The sequence below is a fragment of the Papio anubis genome, chromosome 7, assembly GCF_008728515.1.
Source record: "Papio anubis isolate 15944 chromosome 7, Panubis1.0, whole genome shotgun sequence".
Taxonomy (NCBI): domain Eukaryota; kingdom Metazoa; phylum Chordata; class Mammalia; order Primates; family Cercopithecidae; genus Papio; species Papio anubis.
The window spans coordinates 132,537,576-132,563,163 of record NC_044982.1 but is presented as its reverse complement, the minus strand read 5'-3'; the positions used below and the strand labels follow the sequence as shown (position 1 = coordinate 132,563,163).

General features: G+C 37.5%; 1 protein-coding gene across 5 annotated transcripts in view; it reads right to left on the bottom strand.

Moving 5' to 3' along the window:
• The window catches only part of LOC101016432 (NEDD4 E3 ubiquitin protein ligase), a 167,811-nt gene that overhangs the window by 31,023 nt on the left and 111,200 nt on the right, over positions 1 to 25,588 (bottom strand). For 3 of the 5 annotated variants that reach the window (XM_021940594.2, XM_021940592.2, XM_021940597.2), the window contains 7 exons: positions 19,141 to 19,191; positions 17,601 to 17,662; positions 14,783 to 14,885; positions 8,166 to 8,332; positions 5,623 to 5,740; positions 5,371 to 5,538; positions 757 to 822 (listed from right to left, as the gene is read on the bottom strand). In XM_021940594.2, coding sequence (XP_021796286.1) covers positions 757 to 822; positions 5,371 to 5,538; positions 5,623 to 5,740; positions 8,166 to 8,332; positions 14,783 to 14,885; positions 17,601 to 17,662; positions 19,141 to 19,191 — 735 coding nt within the window. Of the gene's footprint in view, positions 1 to 756; positions 823 to 5,370; positions 5,539 to 5,622; positions 5,741 to 8,165; positions 8,333 to 14,782; positions 14,886 to 16,185; positions 16,276 to 17,600; positions 17,663 to 19,140; positions 19,192 to 25,588 lie in introns of those variants that run through there. The other 2 variants (XM_021940593.2, XM_021940598.2) reach the window with 2 other exon arrangements.

Below are 25,588 nucleotides of genomic sequence, written 5' to 3'. Positions count from 1 at the left end.
AACAGTCTGCTTGGAAGAAAAAGCATAGACAGGAATGAAGGCAGCAGGAGGCTTCTGTTGGGGGATAAGGAGAAGGGTAGGCTGAAGAGGCTGGGAGCCTGGGAGTTTTACTTTAGTTTCAAAAACAAGTAGGGTCTTTGGAAAAGGGAGACAAACTCAGAGTAGTGAGGCTTGTGTCAGGAAGAGGATGGAGGCAGGGTTAAGGTTCAAGCTGCCATCCAGGCTGTGACTGGGACAGCACTGAGCAGGAAGCAGAAGGCCTTAGTAGACTGGTGGATGTGATACTGCAGGGAAGAAACAGACCAGGGACTGATAAACTCCAGCCTGGCCGCCAGCCGTGTCAATGCCAGTGCACACCTGAGTGATGAAACCCTGGCTATGCTTCATGTACAGGGCAGACATGGCTGCTGGATGCCATGTGCTTACGCAGAGCATCGGCAATTGGACACAGTGATCCTGAATTGTATGCTGCATGCAGCGGACCACCTCTAGCCAGCACGGCGCTTCAACCGACAAGCCCAGATACCACCCACAGTCACCAGTATGCAGAGACTTTGCTTTTAACATGGGAGAGACAGTTCTGCATGTTTTGTCTTTGAGGCCTTTCCCTGAACATCACCACCTGGAGCCTACATTCTCTGCTGTATTAGTTCCCTGTAAGGCAAACGTTCACACTTAGTCTTCTAAATAATAAAAAATAAAAAGAGATGCTGAGTTTTATATTTTTCTTGATTGATGGGAGAGGGTAAAACTCACCACAGGAAGTGCAGGTTGTTCCTCAAAAGTATAGGCTTGTAAGCTGCCTCTTCTGCTGGAATGATTCTTGTAAAAAAACAAGACAACAGAAGGAGAATACCTTGAGATTTGTCATTTGTCTCTGAGCATCAGCTAAGGTAGTGAGGGTAAGTATGACAGGGAAGAGAAGGCTGGCTAGGATGCAGCTGTCAAGACTGCAGGCTGAGGCACGTGGTCGCTCTCAGCCCCCAACGTGGACACCTTCACACATCCAGCTCCCACACCCCGGGTGCTGGACTGCCTCCTGGACACCTTCTCTTGAATGTCTCACAGAAACTATTCTCAAATACACTCTCTCTCCACTTTAGTTACTAGTTTTATTGTTGTTTTAACTTCAAGTTTTCATCTTTTGTCACTTCGATGACAATGGCAGCAATATCCTAATAAGTTTCCTCATTGTAAGTCTTACTTCCTTAAGTCCATTCTCCATGCTGCACGCTGCAGGTTCAGAGCATCCTGCAGTGCACAGCCAGTCCTGTCATTCTGGAGCTGAAGCCCATGACAGCACAGAAAACAATGCTTCCTGAGCACCACGACCTGCCTCTTCCTGACTTCTTCTGCCACTTCCCACTTTGCAATCCACCCCCTGGACATTCCAGACTACTTGTTTCCTGGAAATCTCTTGTTCATTCTTTCCTTATGTTTTTCTATTCATGCTATTATCACTATCCGAAATATCTTAGTTTTGTTATTTAACGACATCAAAATTTACAATGCACGTACAAATTAAATCAGAATATCCACTGTAGTACTGTTTATAATAGTACTGTAAACAATCTAAAGTCTTTTAATAGGAGACTGGTGAAATACCTTAAGGACGACTTGTACAATGGAATATGCCAGAGTTGAGTGATTGTTTTAGTTGGTTTCTAAAGGAGTACATCTATATATACTGAAATGGTTCAATGTCTAAGAGACAGCAAGTGAACAAAGCAAGTTACCAAAAAGTATGTTTAAGATGATCTCAGGCTAAAAAATCACCTACAAATGTATGTGTATGCATGCATGTTTATGAATATACAGAAAAAGTTTCCATATATGTATGCATGTGATTTATCACCAGCAAATCAATATCATTTATTCTTTAGTCTTTGACCACTAATAGTGACTGAGGGAGCATACACTAGTGGTAAGATGGAAAATTTAATTTTTATTTATTTATTATTTATTTATTTATTTATTTATATATTTTTTTTTTTTTTTTGAGACTGAGTCTCGCTCTGTCGCCCAGGCTGGAGTGCAGTGGCTGGATCTCAGCTCACTGCAAGCTCCGCCTCCCGGGTTCACGCCATTCTCCGGCCTCAGCCTCCCGAGTAGCTGGGACTACAGGCGCCCGCCACCTCGCCCGGCTAGTTTTTTGTATTTTTAGTAGAGACGGTGTTTCACCGTGTTAGCCAGGATGGTCTCGATCTCCTGACCTCGTGATCCACCCGTCTCGGCCTCCCAAAGTGCTGGGATTACAGGCTTGAGCCACCGCACCCGGCCTATTTATTTTACTTATTTATTTTTTTGAGCCAGAGTCTTGCTCTGTCGCCCAGGCTGGAATGCAGAGGCATGATCTTGTCTCACTGCAACCTCCACCTCCCAGGTTCAAGCAATTCTCCTGCCTCAGCCTACTGAGTAGCTGGGATTACAGACACGTGCCACTGTACCCGGCTAATTTTTATATTTTTAATAGAGACGGGGTTTCGCCATGTTGGCCAGGCTGGTCTCGAACTCCTGACCTCATGTGATCTGCCTGCCTTGGCCTCTCAAAGTGCTGGAATTACAGGTGTGAGCCACGATGCCCAGCCTTAAGTTTTATTTTATATACCTAAATACAATTTCAATTTGTAACCGTAACCATACAGTGCTTTAAAAATATTTTTAAAAAATAGATAACAATCATCCATGTTATAAAATTCGAAAGGAGCCTAGGCAACAATACTATACCCAGTCTCTACAAAAATTTTTTAAAAAATTAGTGGGGGTACAATGGCATGTGCCTGTAGTACCAGCTACTCCAGAGGCTGAGGTGGGAGAATCCCTTGAGCTCAGAAGTTTGAGATTGCGGTGAGCTATGATCATGCTACTGCACTCCAGCCTGGGCGACAGTGAGATCCTATCTCAAAAAACCAAAAGGTACAAACAATATATATCCTGTTCATTCTTTGCCTCTCTTCAGAGGCAAGCAACGTTACTAGTTTCCTGTTTCGTTCTTGAGTAAATCATACACACATTTATGCTCTGCATTTAAGTAATTTACATAAATCCTGGCATAACAAACACACTACCTTGCTGTTTTTCATTTACCAGCAGCTCTTAGGGATTGTTCCATCTGACATATACACTTGAGCCCACCTTACTCTCTTCAATGGCTGCATAGTATCACACTATATGGTTGCCAGGTATTACTTTAAGTAAAAAAAAAAATACCAGGAAGAAAAGGGATGGGACTGCATGTGATTTATCACCAGTGAATCAATATAGTTTATTCTTTTTTTTTCTTGAGATGGAGTTTCACTGTCACCTAAGCTGGAGTGCAATGGTGCGATCTTGGCTCACTGCAACCTCTGCCTCCTGGGTTCAAGCAATTCTTCTACCTCAGCCTCCTGAGTAGCTGGGATTACAGGTGTGCACCACCACACCCAGCTATTTTTATATTTTTAGTAGTGACAAGATTTCGCCGTGTTGCCCAGGCTGGTCTTGAACTCCTGACCTCAAGCCATCTGTCCGCCTCAGCCTCCCAAAGTGCTGGGATGATGGGCATGAGCCACCATGCCCGGCCTAATGTAGTTTATTCTTTAGGTCTTTGACTGCCCTGTCCTACCCTCCTGTGAAAAAATGAAATGAATGAAGACAGAACAGACAAATGGAAGAAAAGAAGGGCAGGAGGCAGGCAGGCAGATTTATTGGTGAATATTCATATTCACGTACAACTATCTACTGTGAAGCTTCTTGAAGAAGATGCTAGAGCAGAGGTTAGCACACATTTCCTGTTAAGGTCCAGACAGTAAATACTGACTGTGGGCCATATGGTTGCTGCTGTAACTACTCAATTCAGATGATGTAGTGTGAAAGCAGAGATGGGCAATATCTAAACAAATGATGTGGCTGTATTTCAGTGGTAATTATTCATAACAGGCAGCTGCCGATTTGGCCCACCGGTTGTAGTTTGCTTTCCTCTGCACTAGAATATAAGTCCCATGAAGGCAGGAGATATTGTTAATTTTATTTACTGATGTATCCTCAGTAACTAGCATATAGTATCTTGCTCTCAATAAATATTTACTTGCTCTCAATAAATATTTACTAACTAAATGACAGGCATGAAAACCTCAACTGGAAATGACAAATAGCATCCTCTCAGAGAGTAATCTTTGGCTCCTACTGAATCTCCCGATGATAGAGTTTAGACAGCTAGCTATGAAGTTCTCATCATAGAAGCATATGCTGGAATACTTTATTCTGAACCCTATGGACAACAGTTTTTACAGTAGTGGCTGAAGTGAAAATGTCATCGATTTCCTTGTTTAGTCAAAGTATATCAGTTCTTATTCATATATACCTGTTGGTGACATTTGTGATATCATGTTAAAACTTCAGGTCAGAAGCAGTGGCTCATGCCTGTAATCCCAGCACTTTGGGAGTCTGAGGCGGGTGGATCACTTGAGGCTAGGAGTTCAAGACCAGCCTGGTCAACAGGGTCAAAGTCCTCCATCTCTACTAAAAATACAAAAATTAGCTGGGTGTGGTGGTGTGCGCCTGTAATCCCAGTTATTCAGGAGGCTAAGGCATGAGAATCGCTTGAAGCTGGGAGGTGGAGTGTGCAGTGAGCCAAGACAGCACCACTGCACTCCAGTCTAGGTGACAGAGTGAGACGTCTCAAAACAAACAGACAAACAAACAAAAAACCAACTTCAGCATAACTGGGAGAGAGAAAAGCAGTCCCTAACATCCAGGAGCTGGCCTGGCACTCATAGGTAAGATCAAGACAAAATCAAAACCACTCTATAATTGTGGCTGAATATAGACAAAACATGAACACTGTCCAAGCCACAAAATACCAAACACTTCCCTCTCCTGGCAAATGTGAGTGACTGTTCTACTTTGCTAATCATAGCTTTAGCCTCACTACGGATAAGATTTGAGATGCAAAATCATAGAATTATCCCTGATTCCCAACAGCATCTCACACAGAGCAAAGTCCTGCTTCCTAAAACCCTCTTCAAAATCACTTAATGGGAGCCCAAATCCTTAAAGTCTTTTCTAACATTCTGCTACCAAAACACCATGGTGCGTGTTCTCCCTTGCCGAAATGAATAATAAACCCAAGTTGTTCAATTACAAATGTGTCCCTAGTGATTTTTGTCTGGAGGGTATTCACATAACGGAAATTTGGCTGCCATGACTCTGGTCCATACTATTGATGGGGATATTTGAAAAATGCCCATGTTATAAAGTCCCAAGATCCCTAACATATTATTACATATTATTGCATTTAAGACAAAATTTTACATAAAAGTTAGTTGTTGAATGGTATAATAAGCATAATATAAACTACTGAAGCCATAACAAAATCTAAGAGCATCTTACTGAGCTGGATGCTGACTGGCTTGTGGCTGAATTTCCAAAAATGGTGAGTCTGGCATTCAATTCTTCTGCAAGATGAGTTGGAACATCCAAGTTACTTGATGGTGGAGGTGATGGGAAGGCCTGGCTACTATACATGGTGGCTTCATCTTCTCTTATAATTTCCCAGTTCTAAAATGAACAGAATAAGCTTGAGCCACACATACTTTATTGCTATAACGTGTCTATCAAGGAGAACTAGGAAACTACTTATACCTCGGAAGACTCTCGGTTATCAACACTTTCTGTTTCCTCGGATATTTGCCGCCTGGTGGTAAATGCACGTTGTGCTTGCAGTTGAATGTTGCCATTCTCAGCATCTGTTAGGTTGTCCCTATATTGGAAGTATAAAAAGTCATCATCCATGTCTTAAGCAGTTAAAATGATTGTCAAAGATTCTGTGATCGTTGAAAAAAAAATCTACATTAGATCAATAAAAAAATGTATTGTCTGGCCGGGTGCGGTGGCTCACGCCTGTACTCCCAGCACTTTCGGAGGCCGAGGCAGGTGGATCATGAGGTCAGGAGATCGAGACCATCCTGGCCAACATGGTGAAACCCCATCTCTACTAAAAATACAAAAAATTAGCTAGGCGTGGTGGTGGGTGCCTGTAGTCCCAGCTACTTGGGAGGCTGAGGCAGGAGAATGACATGAACCCGGGAGGCAGAGCTTGCAGTGAACCGAGATCACGCCACTGCACTCCAGCCTGGGCAACAGAGCGAGACTGCGTCTCAAAAAAAAAAAAAAAAAGTATTGTCTTTGATCAAAGGCTATTTCAACATGCATGGATTCAATCATGGGTAGGCAGACTGGTATATTTAGAGGACCTTACTGAGTTTAAGGTTTTGTGGAAAGGTACAACATGTCTGATTTGATATTTAAGTGTCACTGTGTCTAGGATAATGTCCAACACATATAGGTACTCAAAAATATTTGTTGAATGAATGACTATCAGAGAGCTTCACAGATTATTTCATTACATTATTTTGCCATGTTATTATAAGAGTGATAGAGTTACACATACATTTTTGTGAATCAGATAGTATATTTTCTAGAATTGGTCTTAAGCCAGGAGTAGAGTACTCCGTGCATCAATGTGAAGGGCAGAATGAAAGATGGTGTCATAATTTTATAATGAAAAGCTTAGGAATTACATATCTGTTAGGAATGGTATCTGTTTTTGGTAATATACAGTCATGAGCCTGTTCTGAAAGCGGTAATAGTAAAGATTTGTCTGAGCTTAGGAGTACAATAAATCAGATTGGACGGTTAATGAGCATTTAAAAAAAAATAGAAAGAATGAATAAGACCTAGTATTTGATAGCTTAACAGGTGACCACAGTCAATAATAATTGAATTGTACATTTAAAAACAACCAGAAGACTGTAATTGGATTGTTTGTAAGAAAAAGGATAAAGGCTTGTGAGGATGGACACCCCACTTTCCACGATGTGATTATTATGCCTTGCATGCCTACATCAAAACATCTCATGTACCCCACAAATATATATACCTATTAGGGACCCACAAACATTAAAAAAAAAATCAGATTGAACACCCTTACCCCAAGTCATTTATATTATTCTAATTATTTGCATTTAATATAACCAGTCTATCAGATCAAGAATTTTGTTCAAATATTTAATAATAAAATTATTGTTAATTTATTTAACGCCACATGAGCTCAGGCTAGTTGGAAGACCAGTTCTTACTGTACTGTAGCTAAAGAAAACATAACTTTGATACATAGTTCTAAGGGAAAACTTGTTTTTTTTCCCCCGAAATATTTGATTTTGGCTACCTGAAAATGACATCAGCCACAGTGAAAGAAATGTCATTTTGCTCAAGTAAGGCTTGCCATAATACTGAGGTATGCAACAGGGCAATTCTGCAGAATTTTATAGTGTCTTCAGCTTTGCAGTCTGTATGTCACTCTATGAAGACTGAAGCTTCTGTGCCATGAAGTACTTGAATTGCTGATTTGTTTTGGAAGGATATGAGAACAGAAAATATCTATGACAGTGCCTGGCATATATCAGGCACAAAATATCAAAGCCAAAAATTAGGAGACTAATGAACACATTAAAAAATTACAAGTATGTTTCAAACAGAAGACTAAAGGAAGACTTTATAAGACTATATGGAAGGAAAAATGGAAGGGGATTTGAGAATAAATATGAATGGGAGATTTTATAAATGTATACACAGTTTAATGATAATAAAAAAAAAAAATCACTGAGGAGACATAAGTTAGAATATGTTGAAAGTCGTTCCATCTTTGATCTGTGCATGCTGGAAGTTGTGTGGATATTGACCAGACTATCAAATGGGTGTTTAACGTAAGACCCTTATTATTGAGTCCTTTATATTTTACAAAAAATTTATATTTTAAAAAGAGTACTGTAAAAATTAACATTTTATTATATTTTAATAATAAACTATAAAAATTCTCTAAGACTTCTAATTCAGCCTAAAAAGAAATATATACCATTTGTGGCTATATAATAATTAAAAACTTATTAAAATTAAGAGACAATTAAAAGGGCAGTATCTAGTGTCAAATAATTTTGAATATTATCAAGTCATTTAAAAAAAGAAACAGCAGAGTTAGGATTTTCAAAGTCCTGGGCCATAAAAATCCTAGTATTCTTATAGTTTATGGATCACTATACTGTTATGAATCCATCTGAGATATGACTTCAAAATGAAAATTCGTAAAGTGCTTCCAGATTAAAATTGTGAAAGCCATCAGCACATACTGAGGGGTTGGTCTTTTCCACTGTGTTCTTCTAGATTCATGGTTTACATAGTAGGTCCTTCCAAGGATATCCTGCCTCTCTTCCCACCCTGGAGGTAGAGGAGAAGGTTCCTGTTGTTGCTGCAAATGGCAAGCAGCATCTGGTTGGTCCAAAACAACCCAGCCAGGCTGAAAAACACGATGGTAGCAATTAAGTTTATGCATGACTTTTTTAACTTTAGAAATTATATGCTAAAGGAAATTTAAAAAGAGATTTATTATACCAAGTTTTAGAAATTATGCATAGACAGAATTAACAATCCTCAATTTTTAAGACCATAATATACTTTATGATAATGAAGACTTTTTTTTTTTTTGCAAAAATGGTAACCATTGAAATTTTGTCTAAAATTGTCCAAAACTTTTTCAAAAAAAAAACTTTAAAGGCACAAGCCTGTAAAGTTTCCACCAGGTTCTGCCTGGGTGACAGAAGCAGACCCTGTCTCAAAACAACAATAAAACAGAACTTTAAGACAAATCTATTTAAAATTTTCATAACAAAAAAGTAATGAAAGCATGTGAGGTGACAGATTTAATTAGCCTGATTTCATCATTCTGCATGTAAGTATATACCAAAACATCACATTGTCCTCCATAAATATATACAATTATTGTTTGTCAATCAAAAATAAAATTTAAAAAAATCTAAAAGAAAAAAAGGACAAAAAATCTTTTAAATAAACAACCATGGAAAGTTGGAAAGCACTGAGAAATTGAGAAGCATAGTTTACTCGTGTAATCTTAGGCTATTCTCTAAATTATCAGCTGAATGAGGGCAAGGATTATTTCTCATTGGTCATTGTCTTTCCTGCAGAGAAAGCACCTTGTTTATGGTAGAAATCAATAACTATCTGACACATGGAAAAAATCATTAGATAAAGGTCAAATGCATAGACGGGCAAGATACGGAACGGCAAATGATTTAGAAATAACTGCTACAGTGAATTCTCTAGTGATGGAAAAGTCATTCTGATTCCCTTGTCTGATTTCTCTCTTTCTCCTCCAGACCAAGGCAAGGCATTTTATCAAGTCATAAAACAGCCAAAGAAAGATTTAAAAAAAAAATGCACTGGAAGTTTGGTTTCTCAGAGACTAACAAGGGGCAAAATTAACATAAAGCCTTAGGGCAGTTAAAGTAGGAACTGATAGAAAAGAGTACCAAGAGTTAATGCTTTTATATGAGAAACCTCATAAAAGAAAAGGCAGTTGGTCAAAGATTCTATTAAATACCGATTGGTTAGGAAAGCATTAGAAACTGAAATAAACTGGTGAAGAAAATTTAAAAATGCTCCCAAAAGGACACAAAAGAAGACTTAAATAAAGGAAAGACATAGTTTAATCTTGGCAGTCTCATAGTTTAATCTTTGTGAGACTCAGTCTCACAAAGGTGTCAATTCTTCCCACGTTAATCTACAAATTTACCAAGATTCCAACAAAACTACATTATGATTTTAGAAGAATAGGCCGGGTGCAGTGGCTCAGGCCTATAATTCCAGCACTTTGGGAGGCCGAGGCAGGCAGATCACCGGAAGTCGGGAGTTTGAAACCAGCCTGACCAACATGGAGAAACCCCGTCTCTACTAAAAATACAAAATTAGCTGGGCGTGGTGGCGGGTGCCTATAATCCCAGCTACTTGGGAGGCTGAGGCAGGAGAATTGCTTGAACTCGAGAGGCAGAGGTTACGGTGAGCCAAGATCACGCCATTGCACTCCAGCCTGGGCAACAAGAGCAAAACTCCGTTTCAAAAAAAAAAAAAAAAAAAAAAGATACAAGGCAATTCTCAAGTTCAAATAGAAACATAAACAAGCAGGAATAAGCAGCACAATTTTTAAAAAGAAGAGCAAGAAGTGAAGATCAACCCTACCAGATAAAACATATTATAAATGGTAACAATTAAAGCTGCGTGGTTCTGGTGCATGCATTGACAGGCAGCTCAATAGATTTGCCCAGAAAGAAACTCAACTTTATAGGAATTTTGGCCGGGCATGGTGGCTCACACCTGAAATCTCAGCACTTTGGGAAGCCGAGGTGGGCAGGTCACTTGAGGTCAGGAGTTTGAGACCAGCCTGGCCAGCATGGTGAAACCCTGTCTCTACTAAAAATACAAAAATTAGCCAGGCATGGTGGCGGGCACCTGTAATCCCAGCTACTTGAGAGGCTGAGGCAGGAGAATTGCTTGAGCCCGGGAGGCAGAGATTGCACCACTGCACTCTAGCCTGGGCGATAAAGCAAGACTCTGTTTAAAAAAAAAAAAAAAAGATTACTTAGAAAATGGGCATCCATTTGGAAAAAACTTCCCTTGAATCCCTACCTCATGCCTTGTATCAGGAAAAGCTACAGACTGAATAATATCTAAACGTTTAAAAGTGAAACCAAAAAGTATTAATAACAAACTGCTGAAAATTTTAGAAATACATTTTAAGAGTGGGACACTGTTAAGTATGACACCAAACCTTGAAGGCATGAAAGAGAAGATCTATAAATTTGACAACAAAACACTCAAATTTGTGTATGGCCAAAACTACTAACATATATATATGTTATAAAGAGCAAATGACAAAGTGGCAAACATGTTCGGTACTTGGATAACTGACACAGAATAATTTCCTTAGATACACAGAGTTTCTGTTATAGGCCTGGAGATCACCAGTAAATGACTGTTGTGTGACAGGCAGTGGATTGCTTCCAAGATGGAAGAGAATTCTTCTACGTTGGAAGGCTAGACTTGAAAACGAGGCCTCAGGGAAGAGTTGGGAAGGAAAGGAATGTGTTTTGGTAGCAGGGAGAAATGGATAGGGGGTTTCTGCAGCAAGGTTGATCTATTTTGGCTAGCTCTGTATAGAAGGTAATGGGTAGTGGAGGAGCAAGAAGACGGAATAAATTATTTTGGGAGAAAAGGTCTGGATGGGAATTTCTCTTTCTTTCTTCTCTCTCTCTCCACACAGTCTGACATCCAGGTTGAAGTGCAGTGGTGCCATCACAGCTCACTGCAGCCTTGACCTCCTGAGCTTAAGTAATCTTTCGCCTTAGGCTTTAGGTGCATACTACCATGCCGAGCTAATTTTTTATTTTTTTTTGTAGAGATGGGGTCTCGCCTATGTTGCCCAGGCTGGTCTCAAACTCCTGGGCTCAAGCAATCCTCCTGCCTTAGTCTCCCAAAGTGCTGGGATTACCAGCGTGAGCCACTGTGCCTAACCTTTCTTCTCTCTTTTTTTTCCTTTTTACCTCTTTTATAAGAATTGTTATCTGTTTTTTTTTCTTTTTATTGCCCAAATTCCATTCTCTTCTTTCCCTATATCCTCTTACTTTGTCTGCCCATTCATGTTTATCTTCCTTCTTTCTTTTCCTTTCCCTTAAACTATGATAATATAGGATCTAGCATACCTAAAAATTAGTCTTGCATATATTGAATCAGATTGCATTTTTCTGGTTTCAATCCCAAAAACATGTAAGTTAAGTTTTTATATTTTGTGAGAAAATATAAGCTTAACATTTTTTGGTTGAACATAATCATTGATTAATTTCCTTTAAGATTAATACAATTTATTAATAAAATAGTTCTCACTACTGCTGTAAAGGATTATAAAAATACTCAGCACTCGAAAAATGGTACCAAAAGAATATTTCTTTTAAAGCTTCTTAGAGATTTCTCCCTTAAAGGTCTGCTTAATGTATTTATATTATCTGAGTGAATTCAAGAAGAGAAAGAACAAAAATTAATTTAATTAAAGGCTTAAGAAAAACCTATCTCAAATTTGTGGAAGTAGAGTTGTACAATCAAACACTGTTTAGAAAGACTGGATAAAATGCCTCTATACAGTCAATTTTTGGATACCAGGCCTTCCTATTAAATATGTATCAGCTGGTATTCTTTATAAAATAACTTTCTAAGCATCAATGAACCTTATTTAATTTCTAACCTCAAAGCCAATATGTAATCACTCACAATTTAATCAAGTCAAAGAGGGTCAGGAAGAAAGTATTCAGAGGTACAACCAACATTTTATATGTTAATTTTGTAAAATACATACAACTAAACCAAAGTTGCAAATGGTACAAACATCAACCGTTACATAATTATCTATTATAGTCATACTTTACTACAGAATACAAACTACTAAGAGTGAGCTTCATTTCAAAATTACAATTGTTTTCCTAGTAGAATTTATATAGTCACAAACTAGCTGTCAAAGGACTAGGCAAGACCATTCTAGTCATTAGCTACACAGAAGGTAAATAAGCACAGATTCATGTGTTTGAATTCCTAGGGCCTTTCATAAATAAACTCCTACACGCTTACATCTCCTGAAATTATAAGGTGCATTCTGAGGGAATTCAAACATTGAGACATGAGACCACAAAATGAAGTGAAGCAGTTCTCTCCACAGAAACTCAACTGTGAATAGGGTCCTATGATGCGTGCATGTGGGCAAAACTTGGAGCAGGTCACTAAATAATGAAACGCTGTTAAATCTTTTTAAGTTACTAAATAAATAATTTTCTTTCTTTACAGCAGATATCCTTCATTTCAAACAGAATTCCATTATGCAAGATACTCTGGTACACCGAAAACCAGGTAGAGAAACTTCTACTGAATAAATACTTGAAAACTTTAAAAATGATTATTATATGAAAATCAGATAAAAATACATAAGAAAAAGTTAATCAAATAAGTGAAGAGAGAATTGAGAAGATAAGTTCTTTGGTCACCAAACTAGGGGCTACCTATACTGTGAGTGAAGAAAAAAGATTCTTTCTTGGCCGGGTACCGTGGCTCACGCCTGTAGTCCCAGCACTTTGGGACGCTGAGGCAGATGGACGGCTTGAGGCCAGGAGATCAAGACCAGCCTGGTCAACATAGTAAAACTCCGTCTCTACTAAAAATACAAAAATTAGCCAGGCATGCTGGCACATGCCTGTAATCCCAGGTACTTGGGAGACTGAGGCATGAAAATTGCTTGAACCCAGGAGGCAGGAGGTTGCAGTGAGCTGAGATTGCACCACTGTACTCCAGCATGGGCCCCAGAGCAAGACCCTGACTCCAGGAAAAAAAAAAAAAAAAAGTCTTCCTTCTATCTTTCTATTATTATGGATTTTCTTGCAAAGCAAAATCTCAGTGCATTTAAAATTTTCCCAGACAGCTCTGCTGCAAATTCACTACCTGTTCTAGAGCTTTCTTTCTCAAGGTACATGGGCATGTGAGGTAGAGCCTAGCCCCTGGGGAAGGCCCTCAGCTTCACTGTTCTTATGCAGACATAAACAGGCCCTCAGTCAAAGAGGCAAAAGTGTTAAGCAAGGCACCAAATAAGAAGCCTCCAGAGCAATTTGGTGCCATACACTGTGTGCTCTGCTTTCAGTAACTGCTGTTGATATGGTCTGGCTGTGTCCCCACTCAAATCTCATCTTGAATTGTAGCTTCTATAATCCCCTCGTGTCGTGGGAGGCACTCAGTGGGAGGTAACTGAATCATGAGAGTGAGTTTTTCCAGTGCTGTTCTCATGACAGTGAATAAGTCTCACGAGATCTGATAGTTTTATAAAGGGCTGTTCCCCGGCACACACTCTCTTGCCTGTCACCATGTAAGCTGTGCCTTTGCTCCTCTTTCACCTTCCACCATGATTGTGAAGCCTCCCCAGCCATGTGGAACTACGAGTCCATTAAACCTCTTTTTAAAGCTTTATAAATTACCCAGTCTCGGGTACTTCTTCACAGCAGTATGAAAATGGACTAATATAGCTACTGAATAAATACTTCTTTTTGATGATAACGTGCTTTCAAAAGGAACCTCAAGGAGCAGGTGTTTTTTTGACCCCTTTCCAAATCATAAATTTTTCTGCTGGAAGAAACCCTCGAGGTCATCTGGTGCCATCCTGTCACTCTGCAAACAAGATCCTGAGGTTCAGAAAAGTTCAATGACTCACTCAGGTCTGGCTAGATAGTGTGCAACTAGGATTCCAGTCTCCAAAACCTATCCAATTCTATTCCAAGTACGTATTTTCTGCCTCTTACTTGCTTATTCCAGATGCACGTAACTCTACACAAATCTTGACTTGGACTTTCCTCTCATCCTGTTATCCATGAAAATTGTTAAATTCTACTTGCCGCACATACAGAAGGCTCTTTATTAGATCACTTAAATTCTTCCTGCTCCCTAATTCCCCTCCTTTCCTATGAGCCCTCTCACCATAATAAGAACATTAACAGGACTTAAATTTCATAAAAGAGCTCCTAATCAGTGGAGTCTCCTCAAAATGTCCATATATTTAACTTCAAAATACTAAATTGTGTTCTTACTTTAATGGAGAGAATATACAGTTTTAGAAAACTTTGAAAAACTAGATTTATATTCTATTCTCTACTCCTTAACCTTTAAGAAGGCCATCAATAACGGCCATTCATTCGACAGAAATATCCTTAGAGGAAAGACTATTAATGAATGCTTGGGTGAAATAAATGTCCAAGTAAATAATTTTTATTTACACGTTAACTTCATTCAATAGTTATTGTTCTTCAGAGTACAGTAAAATAAGAAATTAAATTTTTTTTTTTAGTTTAACCAAATATTTATAAAATCTCACCTCTAATTCCTCAGCCTGTTCTGCATTATCATCTTCTGAGCCACTGGTTTTAGGCAAATAAGTCATTTTTAGTCTCAGATAACCTTTAACTCTTGATTTGTGACTGTAGAAAAGAAAATAAATATTCATAAAACTTTATCACCAGGGAGAAAAGTATTCAATTAATAAGAGTTTAATGAACACCCACTAGGTACCAGGGGGTCTACAAAGGGAGGTTCAAAAACAAGTTCCAGGGCAGAAGATATCCAGGGAAAGGAATAGAAGGTGGAGAAAAGGGAAACATATATAAATAAATAATTGTTATGCCACAAAGATGATGCTAAGGAAATTTAAGTGAACCATCAGAGACAATGTCAAAGAGAAGCTGGTCTTTGGGTTGGGATTAGGAGATTGGGGAGGATTCTTATCTGTGGCAATAGAGGAAAAGGCATTATGAGTGGAGAAAAGGGCAAGATCCAGGAAACAGGTGGGAAACTGCGGGTGCAATTAAGGAAATGGCAGTAGTTGAGTTTGGCTAGATTATAGGATATGTTAAGGGAACTACAGGAGGTTGGGATGGTCCAGAGGTCAGGCAAAATCAGACAACTTCAGACTTTATTTTGCATATTTTGGTAAATCACTGAGAATTTGGGGGATAGAGAAAGGTATCCTCAGAGATGTGCTTTAGGGATACTAATCTGGCCATATTTTTTTGGATGACAGAAGAGTAGAGGGCAAGGCTTGATAAGTGTCTGAAACCTGCTACATCTCTTTGGCAGCTGTTTGAATCTGTCACACATTAATTTACCTAATCTATTTTTATATTGTATCACCTCTTTGAATAATTAGTTGTCTAAGCTAAAGGCTGCTGCTTGCTGTAGTAATATTTTAAATCTTTTGAAAACCTGTCTTTCACAAGCTGCTGCTGCTGCTTTTTTTTTTTTTTTCAGGCAGCATCTCCCTCTGTCGCTCAGGCTGGAGTGCAGTGGCTCAATCACGGTTCACTGCAGCCTTGACCTCCCAGGCTCAGGTGATCTTCCCACCTTAGCCTCCCAAATAACTGGGACTACAGGCATGCGCCACCACGCCCAGTTAATTTTTGTATTTTTTTATAGAGACAGGGTTTTGCATGTTGCCCAGGCTGGTCTGGAATTCTTGGGCTCAAGCAATCCACCCACCTCAGCCTCCCAAAGTGCTGCGATTACAGTGCTTTCATAAGCTTCTAATTTAAGGCTTAATTCTATCTATTGCCCTCATCAATTCTAGCATCCTATGATTTACTTAAGAAATCCTTGCTTGTCTCAGCTCTCTATATAGATTTTTTTGGAGATGATTTTTACAGATATCAGATATGTAGCAATTACCCTTTGTCTTTCTAGACAAGAGTCCTAATCTTTTTATTCTGTCTTCAAGAGATTACCTACCCCCACTCCCAAGCCTCCCCTAATCTTTTTAGCTCTTCTCTGTATAGTTTTCATGAATTTGGCACATTCAGTGTATCCTTTCCCGAGTAGTCAGTGAAATCCCCGATGCTTATTTCCAAGGCTGCTAATGTGGCTTGTGTCTCCATACTGAAGGAGATGTGAACATTCTGACTTGTGGCTATAAAAGATGGATACAGAAAATGTGCTCAGATAATGTTTTGCTGAAAAGTTTCTCTACAATTGTATGTTTCATGTCTTCTCAATTAGAAAAGAAGCCTCAAGGTTTTGACTTAATGGGGCTCAAACAAATTTAGGAATGTAGTCGTACATTTTCTATCTGAATAAAGTTCTTTCTACACTTGCAATAATATTCATTGCAGACAGAAGAAGCAAATTGTATTTTTTAAAGATAAAGAAGCTAGAAAGCATGTGACAAATTGAAAAGCAGGCTTCTAGGACAATCAAATAAGAAAAAACAATTTAGTCATTCCTGATATGCAGATGTCACAATCAGTCTAAAATTAAAAGACGAAAGATTTACATTCCAGACATCTACAGAAATTAAATGTGACTTCCTTTATAGAGTAAATATTAACAGTCAGTGAGCACTCCTTTTCATTTTGTTTTAATATTTATATTACAAACAGTAACTTAAAAACATCACTTTAAGTGAAAAATTTTACTAAGTTCCAATAGTACCTTTTCAAATGCATTTTATAGTTTAAGAAACAAGACAAATACTGTTACTTTCACAGATGTCCTTTCTCTGCTTTAGTTTGACCTTTTTGAGAGTAAATCCACACACGTTTCGACTAGATTTTACTTGTCAATGTGGTATAGAAGATCAAAAGGAGTTCTGGTTACAGCTTAAATTTAAATTTTTTTGACAAACATCAAGTAACTTTGGGAAAATGGAATTATAAGCATGCTATTTGGGTTTTAAATTCCAGTCTTATGTTATTTTCTCTAAATATTTGAGTCTTCTAAAATACTTTTTAAAGTATACAAAATATAGTTAGGTTTTTCTGAAACTGGCTTTGTGCACGTCGAGTTGGATAATGGTTTTAGATGAATTCATGTTTGTGATTTTTTAAAGCACAGTATGACAATATGACATAAACTTTAAGACAAAAAATAAATATAAAATAATGACAAATTTTAGCCTTCTGGTCTGATAAGTATTAGAAGGACAAATCTTTCCCAAAGGGGTGTGATCACTTTCTGTATTTTCAGAGTGTTTTGCAATGTGCATATAGTACTTTTAATCAGAAATAGCAATGAAGTTTTAAAAATAATAATAATATTTAGAAGTAGCTTATTTACAGAGGTTTAAATCCTGAATTTCTAATGAGGCTACTGTAAGGTGTAAAGAAGAGATAAAAAATTTAATATGCTATTATTTTATACTTACTGACCTTCTTGGGTGAAGAACAAAATCCTTAAATGTATATGGTCTCTCCAATCTTGGATTTTCTGTCTAGAATAAAATAGTGGGTTTTCAAAATATATCTATAACACCAAAAGCATGTACTTTTCAAGAATACTCATGAACTATCACCTAAGGCATAATTTAAGTTGGAAGTGAGAAAAAAAAGTAGCTTTAGTTTATTAAATGCTAACTTGACAGCGCTTTTGCTTTCCTGCCCAAGAGGAATTGCAGCCAGCATCACAAGTCATATGAAAACTAGCTGAGCAGGCGGGTTGTGGAGCCAAAGGGAGGGCAGAAGACAATAAGCAGAAAAACAATATAGAGTGGTTACTATGTTGACATCCCAAAACAGTATGGACTATGCACATGTCTGCAGGCTGGCTTGGTTAAAGCATGGAGATAATTCTAGGAGACCAAAAAAGTCAATAGCCTGGAAAGTAAGACTAGATTAAATATATTACTGAAAGCTTATGGTCCTGTACCCTGTTTAAAAAAAAAAAAAAAAAAAAAGATTATGCTCTGGAAAGACTGTAGAGAGCTAATTAATATAACTCAAAAGACTGAAAAAGAAGTATTTTTTTTCTTTCTTTAAAATTCAGCAGCTGTTAGTTTTTATTCTTCTTCTCTGATGTTTTGTATTGTTAACTACCCAGTCTGCCTTGAAACTCTTTTCTTAAATTCTCATGACATTATTTTACTTGGTTCTCTTCCTGTTTCCCCTTGTCTGTCTTCTCTTTCTTTTCTGATCCACTCATGTTGACTGAGAGTCAATGGCTGGCCCTCCGTTCTTATCTGTTTTATCAGGAAAATCCATTATTTTCAGAGATTCTGCTGTTGCCTGGACAGTGATAACACTTAATCTTTCTAGTCCCTTTTCCCTACATAACTGATTTTTATCTGTCAGTAGTCTACTTTAAACTTTCATTTTCTTTGTTTCCTATCAAAACTCTGTCCAACAGTAAATTTTTTGCATTTCAAAACAAAATGGGTTTTCTTCCTCACTTTTCTATATGAGATGCCACTCTTATCTTGCAAGTTCAACTTGTATTATCTTTACTTCTTATTTTCTTAAGCCTCCATGTCAGACATGTGATTCAATAATGTTCTATTTTGCAATGTTTCCTGAATCTGTTTTCCTCCTTGCTATATTCTTAGTCCTGATTCTCAGTGTTTTATGTTTCTATTGTCATAAACTACCTTAGTTTTCTTCTGAGAGCTTAGGCACTCCTCATTCTAGTTATTCAGCAGAATATTTTCAAACTAATCTTTTTTACACAATGTTTTCACAATGCCAACAAACATCAGAAGTTCTCTATTTCTCACTGGGGTTCATGTATGGAAATCTTAAAGAGAAAATGAAAACGGAAAACTGAAATGAGTTTTTTAGAAAAACGGTATGTTTAATAAATAAAAGTAGTATACATGTGATAAATCAATTATTTACATTAACTATATTGTATATATGTAAGTATTTATTAAATTAAAAACATAAACACAAAAGGAAAATCATGGGCACCTATACCAACCGGTAATGGATAAAGTGGAACATCCACTTGACCTAGGAAATCATCTCTTGTCTATAAGAGAAACAAGAAAAAATATGATTAGTAAGATGCTCAATTCCTTTAGAAGATTTTGATGAGACAGTGCCACCATTCACAGAAAATGTAGAATTTTTTAAATTCAATCCTATGCAGCATCAATGGAAAATAAAAAGTAATGTGTTACAACTTCTGGTAATGGCAGAGTAGCATACATTAGATTAATCCTTCTGCAGATAACCATTATATTCTGTGACCAAATACTAAAAGAGCTATTTGAAAGTACAACAGAATAACCCAAAACAAGCAGAAACTGGAGAGACGTCAATCCTTGAAAGAAGGAACTACACGAGGTAGGATTCAGTATTTACATGGCTTTTCCTCTAGTAGCATTCCACAGTCCACATAATGCAGACAAGCCTAGAACTTAAGCTGAAATCTGCACTATTACTGGCTTGAGGAGTCAGAAGGCCTAGTTTGGGGTTGACAGCATATCTAGAAAAAGAGGAGAAAAATCCCAGAAAAAAAGAAGCCACCAGAGTTCTTCCAAATCTATATATAAACCCTTACCCACATCCCTAGATTTCCCCTGAACTGAACAGGTGAAAGTCAACAGCTGGAAGATTGAGAGGGCTCAGCATTGATTTCAGTTGATGTTCACCAAAAGGGAAGCAGAATTTGGAGTTCAGCTATGTTAACTTGCTGGAACAAAAATCAACACTGGGCACGGTGGCTCACACCTGTAATCTCAGCACTTTCGGAGACCGAGGTGGGCAGATCACCTGATGTCAGGAGTTCTAGAGACCAGCCTGGCCAACATGGTGAAGAAACCTCATCTCTACGAAAAATACAAAAATTAGCCAGGTGTGGTGGCACATGCCTGTAATCGCAGCTACTTGAGAGGCTGAGGCAGGAGAATGGCTTAAACCCAGGAGGCAGATGTTGTAGTGAGCTGGGACCGTGCCACTGAACTCCAGCTTGGGTGACAGAGTAAGACACCATCTCAGGAAAAAGAAAGAAAAGAGAAGAGAAGAGAAGAGAAGAGAAGAGGAAAGAGAAGAGAAAAAATCAACACACCTCAGGCAAATATAGTAAAATTCACTGTCTCTGTTTGTTACTATATTCACTGTCCAGCCTACAATAAAAAAATTACTAGACATGCAAAGAAATAAAAAAAATATGACCCAGTATCAAGAGAAAAAGTAATTAACAGAAATCAGTCACAAGATGATGCAGATCATGGAATAAGCAGACAGGGAAAATAAAGCAGCTATTATAAAGATGTTCAAAGGACTTAAAAGAAAAATAAGGTCATAATGAATGAAAAGATGGGGAATCTCAGCAGTAAAAGGGAAACTAAAAATGAATCAAATGCACGTTTTTATTTTATTTTATTTCATTTCATTTTATTTTTGAGACAGAGTCTTGCTCTGTCCCCCAGGCTGGAGTGCCATGGTGCAATCACGGTTAACTGCAACCTCCACCTCCTGGGTTCACGTGATTCTCTTGTCTCAGCCACCCAAGTAGCTGAGATTACAGGCATGTACCATGCACCACCATGCCTGGCAGATTTTTGTATTTTCAGTAGAGACAGGGTTTCACCATGTCTCAAACTCCTGACCTCAGGTGATCCGCCTGCCTCAGCCTCCCAAAGTGCTGGGATTACAGGTGTTAACCACCACGCCTGGCCAAATGTATTTTAGAACTGAAAAATATAATACATGAAATAAAAAAATTCACTAGATGGGTTTAAAAGATGATGGAAGATGACTGGAGAAAAGTATCATGAACTTGAAGATACAGAGACAGAATTTATCTAATATGAAAAATAAAGGGAACTTGCAGAAAAATTTCAAGCATTCTGACATATGTGTGACTGGAGTTCCATAAAAGGGGATGGGTAATAGGGCAGAAAAATATTTGGGGGAAAAAACAGCCAAAATAGTCACACATTTAGAAAAACACAAGCTGAGACAGTCAATAAAGTCAGTGAACTGAAGCAGGATCAACATAAAGAAAAATGGGTAGGCACATCATTGTTAAATGCTGAAAACAAAAAAGATAAACAAAATCTTGAAAGCAGCCTAATAAAAACAATACATTACACACAGGAGAATAAGAATACAGATAATGGTTGACTTCTCATCAAAAATAATGGAAGCCAGAAGACAACTGAATGATATCTATAAGTGCTGAAATGGAAAATGTACCAAGAATTCTATATCTAGCAAAAACTATCCATCAAAAAGGGAAGGAAAATCAAGATACTATTGGATAAAGTTGAGATAATTTGTCATCAGCAGACAAATTGTTGGCACTACAGAATATGCTACAGGAAGTTCTTCAGGCTGAGGATAAGTGGCACCAGATAGAAGTTCAGATCTCAAGAGAGTAGTAAAGAGTACCGGAAAATGGTACACATGTGGGTAAGGTTTTTTTTTTGGTACCTTCTCAATCTTTGTTTAAAATACATGTAGATGTAATACAAATGACAGCATTGCGCACAAGATAGGTGGAATAATCAAATCTATATTGTTGCAAGATTTACATTTTATATAAAGTGGTATGATTGATATGTTAATCATTAATTGACTGCAGAGCTAAAAAGCACAGAGAAGAGTTAAAATGGAATATTGCAAATATTTGACTAACTCAAAATAAGGCAGGAAAAGAGAAACAAAGAAACAGATGAGATGAACAGAAATAAACTGCACATTCTGAGAGCTAAATCCAGCCACATAAATTATGACAAACAGTCCAATGAAAGACACAGATTGTCAAGCTGAATAAAAATGCAAAACCTAATCATATGTTGCCTATAAAAGACATCTATCATTATTATTTAAAAATATTTTATTAAATATTTTTCTTTTTTTCACTTTTTTGCTTTTTTTTTTTTTTATGAAGAGATGGGGTCTTGCCATCTTACGCAGGATGGTCTCAAATCCTGGGCTCAAGTGAGTCTCCTGCCTTGGTGTTTCAAAGTGCTGGGATTACACGTGTCAGTCACTGTGTCCAGTCAACTTCCCATTTTAAAATAATTTCAGATTTAAAAAAATTGCAAAAATACTGCGAGAGAATCCTCATATACTTTTCACCCAGATCCCTCAAATGTTAACATCTTAAATAACTATATTATAATGATCAAAACCAGAAATACTATTAACTGCTCTACACACTTGATTCAAAATTCACCAGTTGTCTGCCTAATTTTAGTCCAGGGTCCAATTCAGATTCACATATTGCATTTGGTAGTCCTGTCTCCTTAGCTTCTCTTCTTTTAATCTGGAAAGTACCTTAGTCTTTCTTTGTCTTTTATAATCTTGACATTTTTGAGCAGTACTGACTAGTTATAGAACATCCTTCTAAGATTTCTTCATGGTTGACTTTAGATTATGTATTTTTTGCAATAGCATAAAGGTGATGCTTGTGCCCTTCTCAGCACATCATATCAGGAGGCACATGATACTGATTTGTTGTATTGCAATGATATTAACACTTCAATCATTTGGTTAAGGTGCTGTCTTCCATGGTTCTCAATATCTTCCCCTTTGTAATTAACAGTTTATTGTAGGAAAAGCCTTTGAGGATACGTAAATAACCTATTTCTCATCATACTTTTTCTCACAAACTTTAGCATCCATTGATGATTCTTGCCTGCAACAATTATTACTGTGGTGCTTGCCAAATGTTGACTTTCTATTTCTACTATTTCTATTTTATATTAATTAATTATAATTCTGCTGAAATAAAGAATTTTCCCTTCCTCCCATTTATACATTCAGCCACTAATTTATATTATCATAGGCTCATTGATATTTATTTTTTATTATCTTATAAGATATAATTCATTATTGTCAATTATTTTTTTACTCAAATTGTCCCAGATATGGTCATTGAGAGTCACGTCAGGTTAGTTTTTGTACACTTCTGATATCTTCTCCATTTTTTTGTGTATTTCCTTACTTTTTGGCACCACAAAATGTTTCAGGTTCAGCATATACTTTTCTTATCCCTGCTCTACAATCAGCCACTTCTCCAGAGAACTCTGATAAATTTTACTGGATAATCAGATTTAGATATAAAGATCTGGGTTCAAGGTGCTTGTCACTGTTAGGCTCAAGAGATGAACTTTAAATGCAAATACACAGATAAATTGAAAATAAAGGTATGGAAAAAATAATCAGGTATACAGTAAGTATAAGTGGCTATAATAATATCAGAAATTAGACTTCATGATGAGGAGTATTGCCACAAAAAAAAGAAACATTTTATAATAATAAAGAGATCAATTTATAAAATATTACTATAAGTCAATAATATGAATCAATAATAAACAGAAAAACTATCCAATTAAAATGGGCATAAGACCTGAACAGATATTTCAAACAAGAAGATAAATAAATGGTAAATATTACTCTCTTATAAAGTTAAACATATACCAGTATATGACCAAGAAATTCTACTCCTTGTATTTTCTTAAGAGAATAAAAGCAAATATCCTCTAAAATACTACTCAAGAATGTTCACAGAATTTCATTCATAATAGCCTAAACTGGAAATAACTCAAATGTCCTTTGAAAGATGAAACTGTGGTATATGCAATTAGTAGAATTACTCAGCAATGGAATGAAATGAATGGATATACAAAATAACACAGATAAATCTCAAAGAAAAGTGTTTTTCTGTTTGCTTGTTTTGTTTTCTTGAGATGGAGTTTTGCTCTTGTCGCCCAGGCTGGAGTGCAAAGGCGCGTTCTTTGCTCACTGCAACCTCTGCCTCCCTAGTTCAAGTGATTCTCCTGCCTCAGCCTCCCGAGCAGCTGAGATTACAGGCGTGTGCCACCACATCCAGCTAATTTTTTGTATTATTAGTAAAGACAGGTTTTACTATGTTGGCCAGGCTAGTCTCGAACTCCTGACCCCAGGTGATCCACCCACCTTGGCCTCCCAAAGTGCTGGGATTATAGGTGTGAGCCACGACACCTGGCCAGAAGAGTTTACTTATAAAAAGAAGATACCAAAGAGTACATGCTGTCCTATTTAATTTACATGAACTGTAAAAGAAATATAAAAGGGAGACTGGAAGAGTAGATGACAGCAGAGAGAGAAGTGAGAGAGTAAGTGAAAGTCCTAATACCGAACAGTAAGTACCTCTCCAACTCCTTTGTTTCACTTGGCTTCTAAAATACTGGCAGACAAACATATACCTGCCAGGAAAGAAAATTCCTCTCTGGAACAACTAAGTAACCCAATGAGACAGACTTATAGATATTAAATCCTGGAAGTCTTCCAACAAAATGACTAATTCTCTCTGCTCACCCCAAAGTGGAGTCCACTAGTCAATAGATGCCCATGAACAAAACCCTTCCAATAAATACTGGAATCTTACACATTATGGACAGTTAAGGGCTACTAAATATTTGGGGAAAGTTTATAACACGAAACACACAGACCTAAATGAGAGATGGGAGTCTGATGAATAAGTCTGATGAATAAGAATTAAGTCAAATTCCAAGAAAAATACCTCAGAAAAACTGTAATATTCCGAGATAAGAGGAGATAAACCATCTGTCAAACAAGACAGAAGGCTGCAAAAAAAAAAACAAAAAAAAAAAACAAAACAGAGGACAAGAAATATCTTGTAGAAATACAAAATATAACTCAAATAAAAACTTCAAGATAGAGTTAGAAGATAGAGTTTAAAAAATTCTCAGAAAGTAGAACTAAAAGACAATAGACTATAGGATTCTTCAAATAAGGAAATTACAGGAGAAAATTCAAAAGTCAACACTGAAATAATAGACATTCCAGAAAGAAAAGAGGAAAGGGAGGACATTATTAAAAAAGCATTTTAAGTAACTTTGCTTGAACTCAAGGAAGAGAATATTAAAACTAAAAAGGGCCGGCGGGGAACGGTGTCTCCTGCCTGTAATCCCAGCACTTTGGGAGGCTGAGGTGGGCAGATCATGAGGTCAGGAGTTTGAGACCAGCCTGACCAACATGGTGAAAACCCACCTCTACTAAAAATACAAAAATTAGCAAGGCGTGGTGGTATGTGCCTGTAATCCCAGCTACTGAGGAGGCTGAGGCAGGAGATTTGCTTGAACCCAGGAGGCGGAGTTTGCAGTGAGCCGAGATCACACCATTGCAATCTAGTCTGGGCAACAGAGCGAGACCCTGTTTCCAGAAAAAAAAAAAAAAGAATAAAAAGGCCCACCGAATATTAGGCAAAGTACATGAAAGAAGAAAAAGACTTGCTGCAAGGCACATCACTGTGACATTTCAGAGCACCAGAGATAAAGAAATTCTAAAAGCTTGGAGAGTAACAAAGTAGATAATACACAAACCTGAAAGATAAGAGAGTAATTCCTCCAAAATAATGAAACACAGATATTTCTTAAGTAGAAATCTACATTCAGAAAAACTATCTT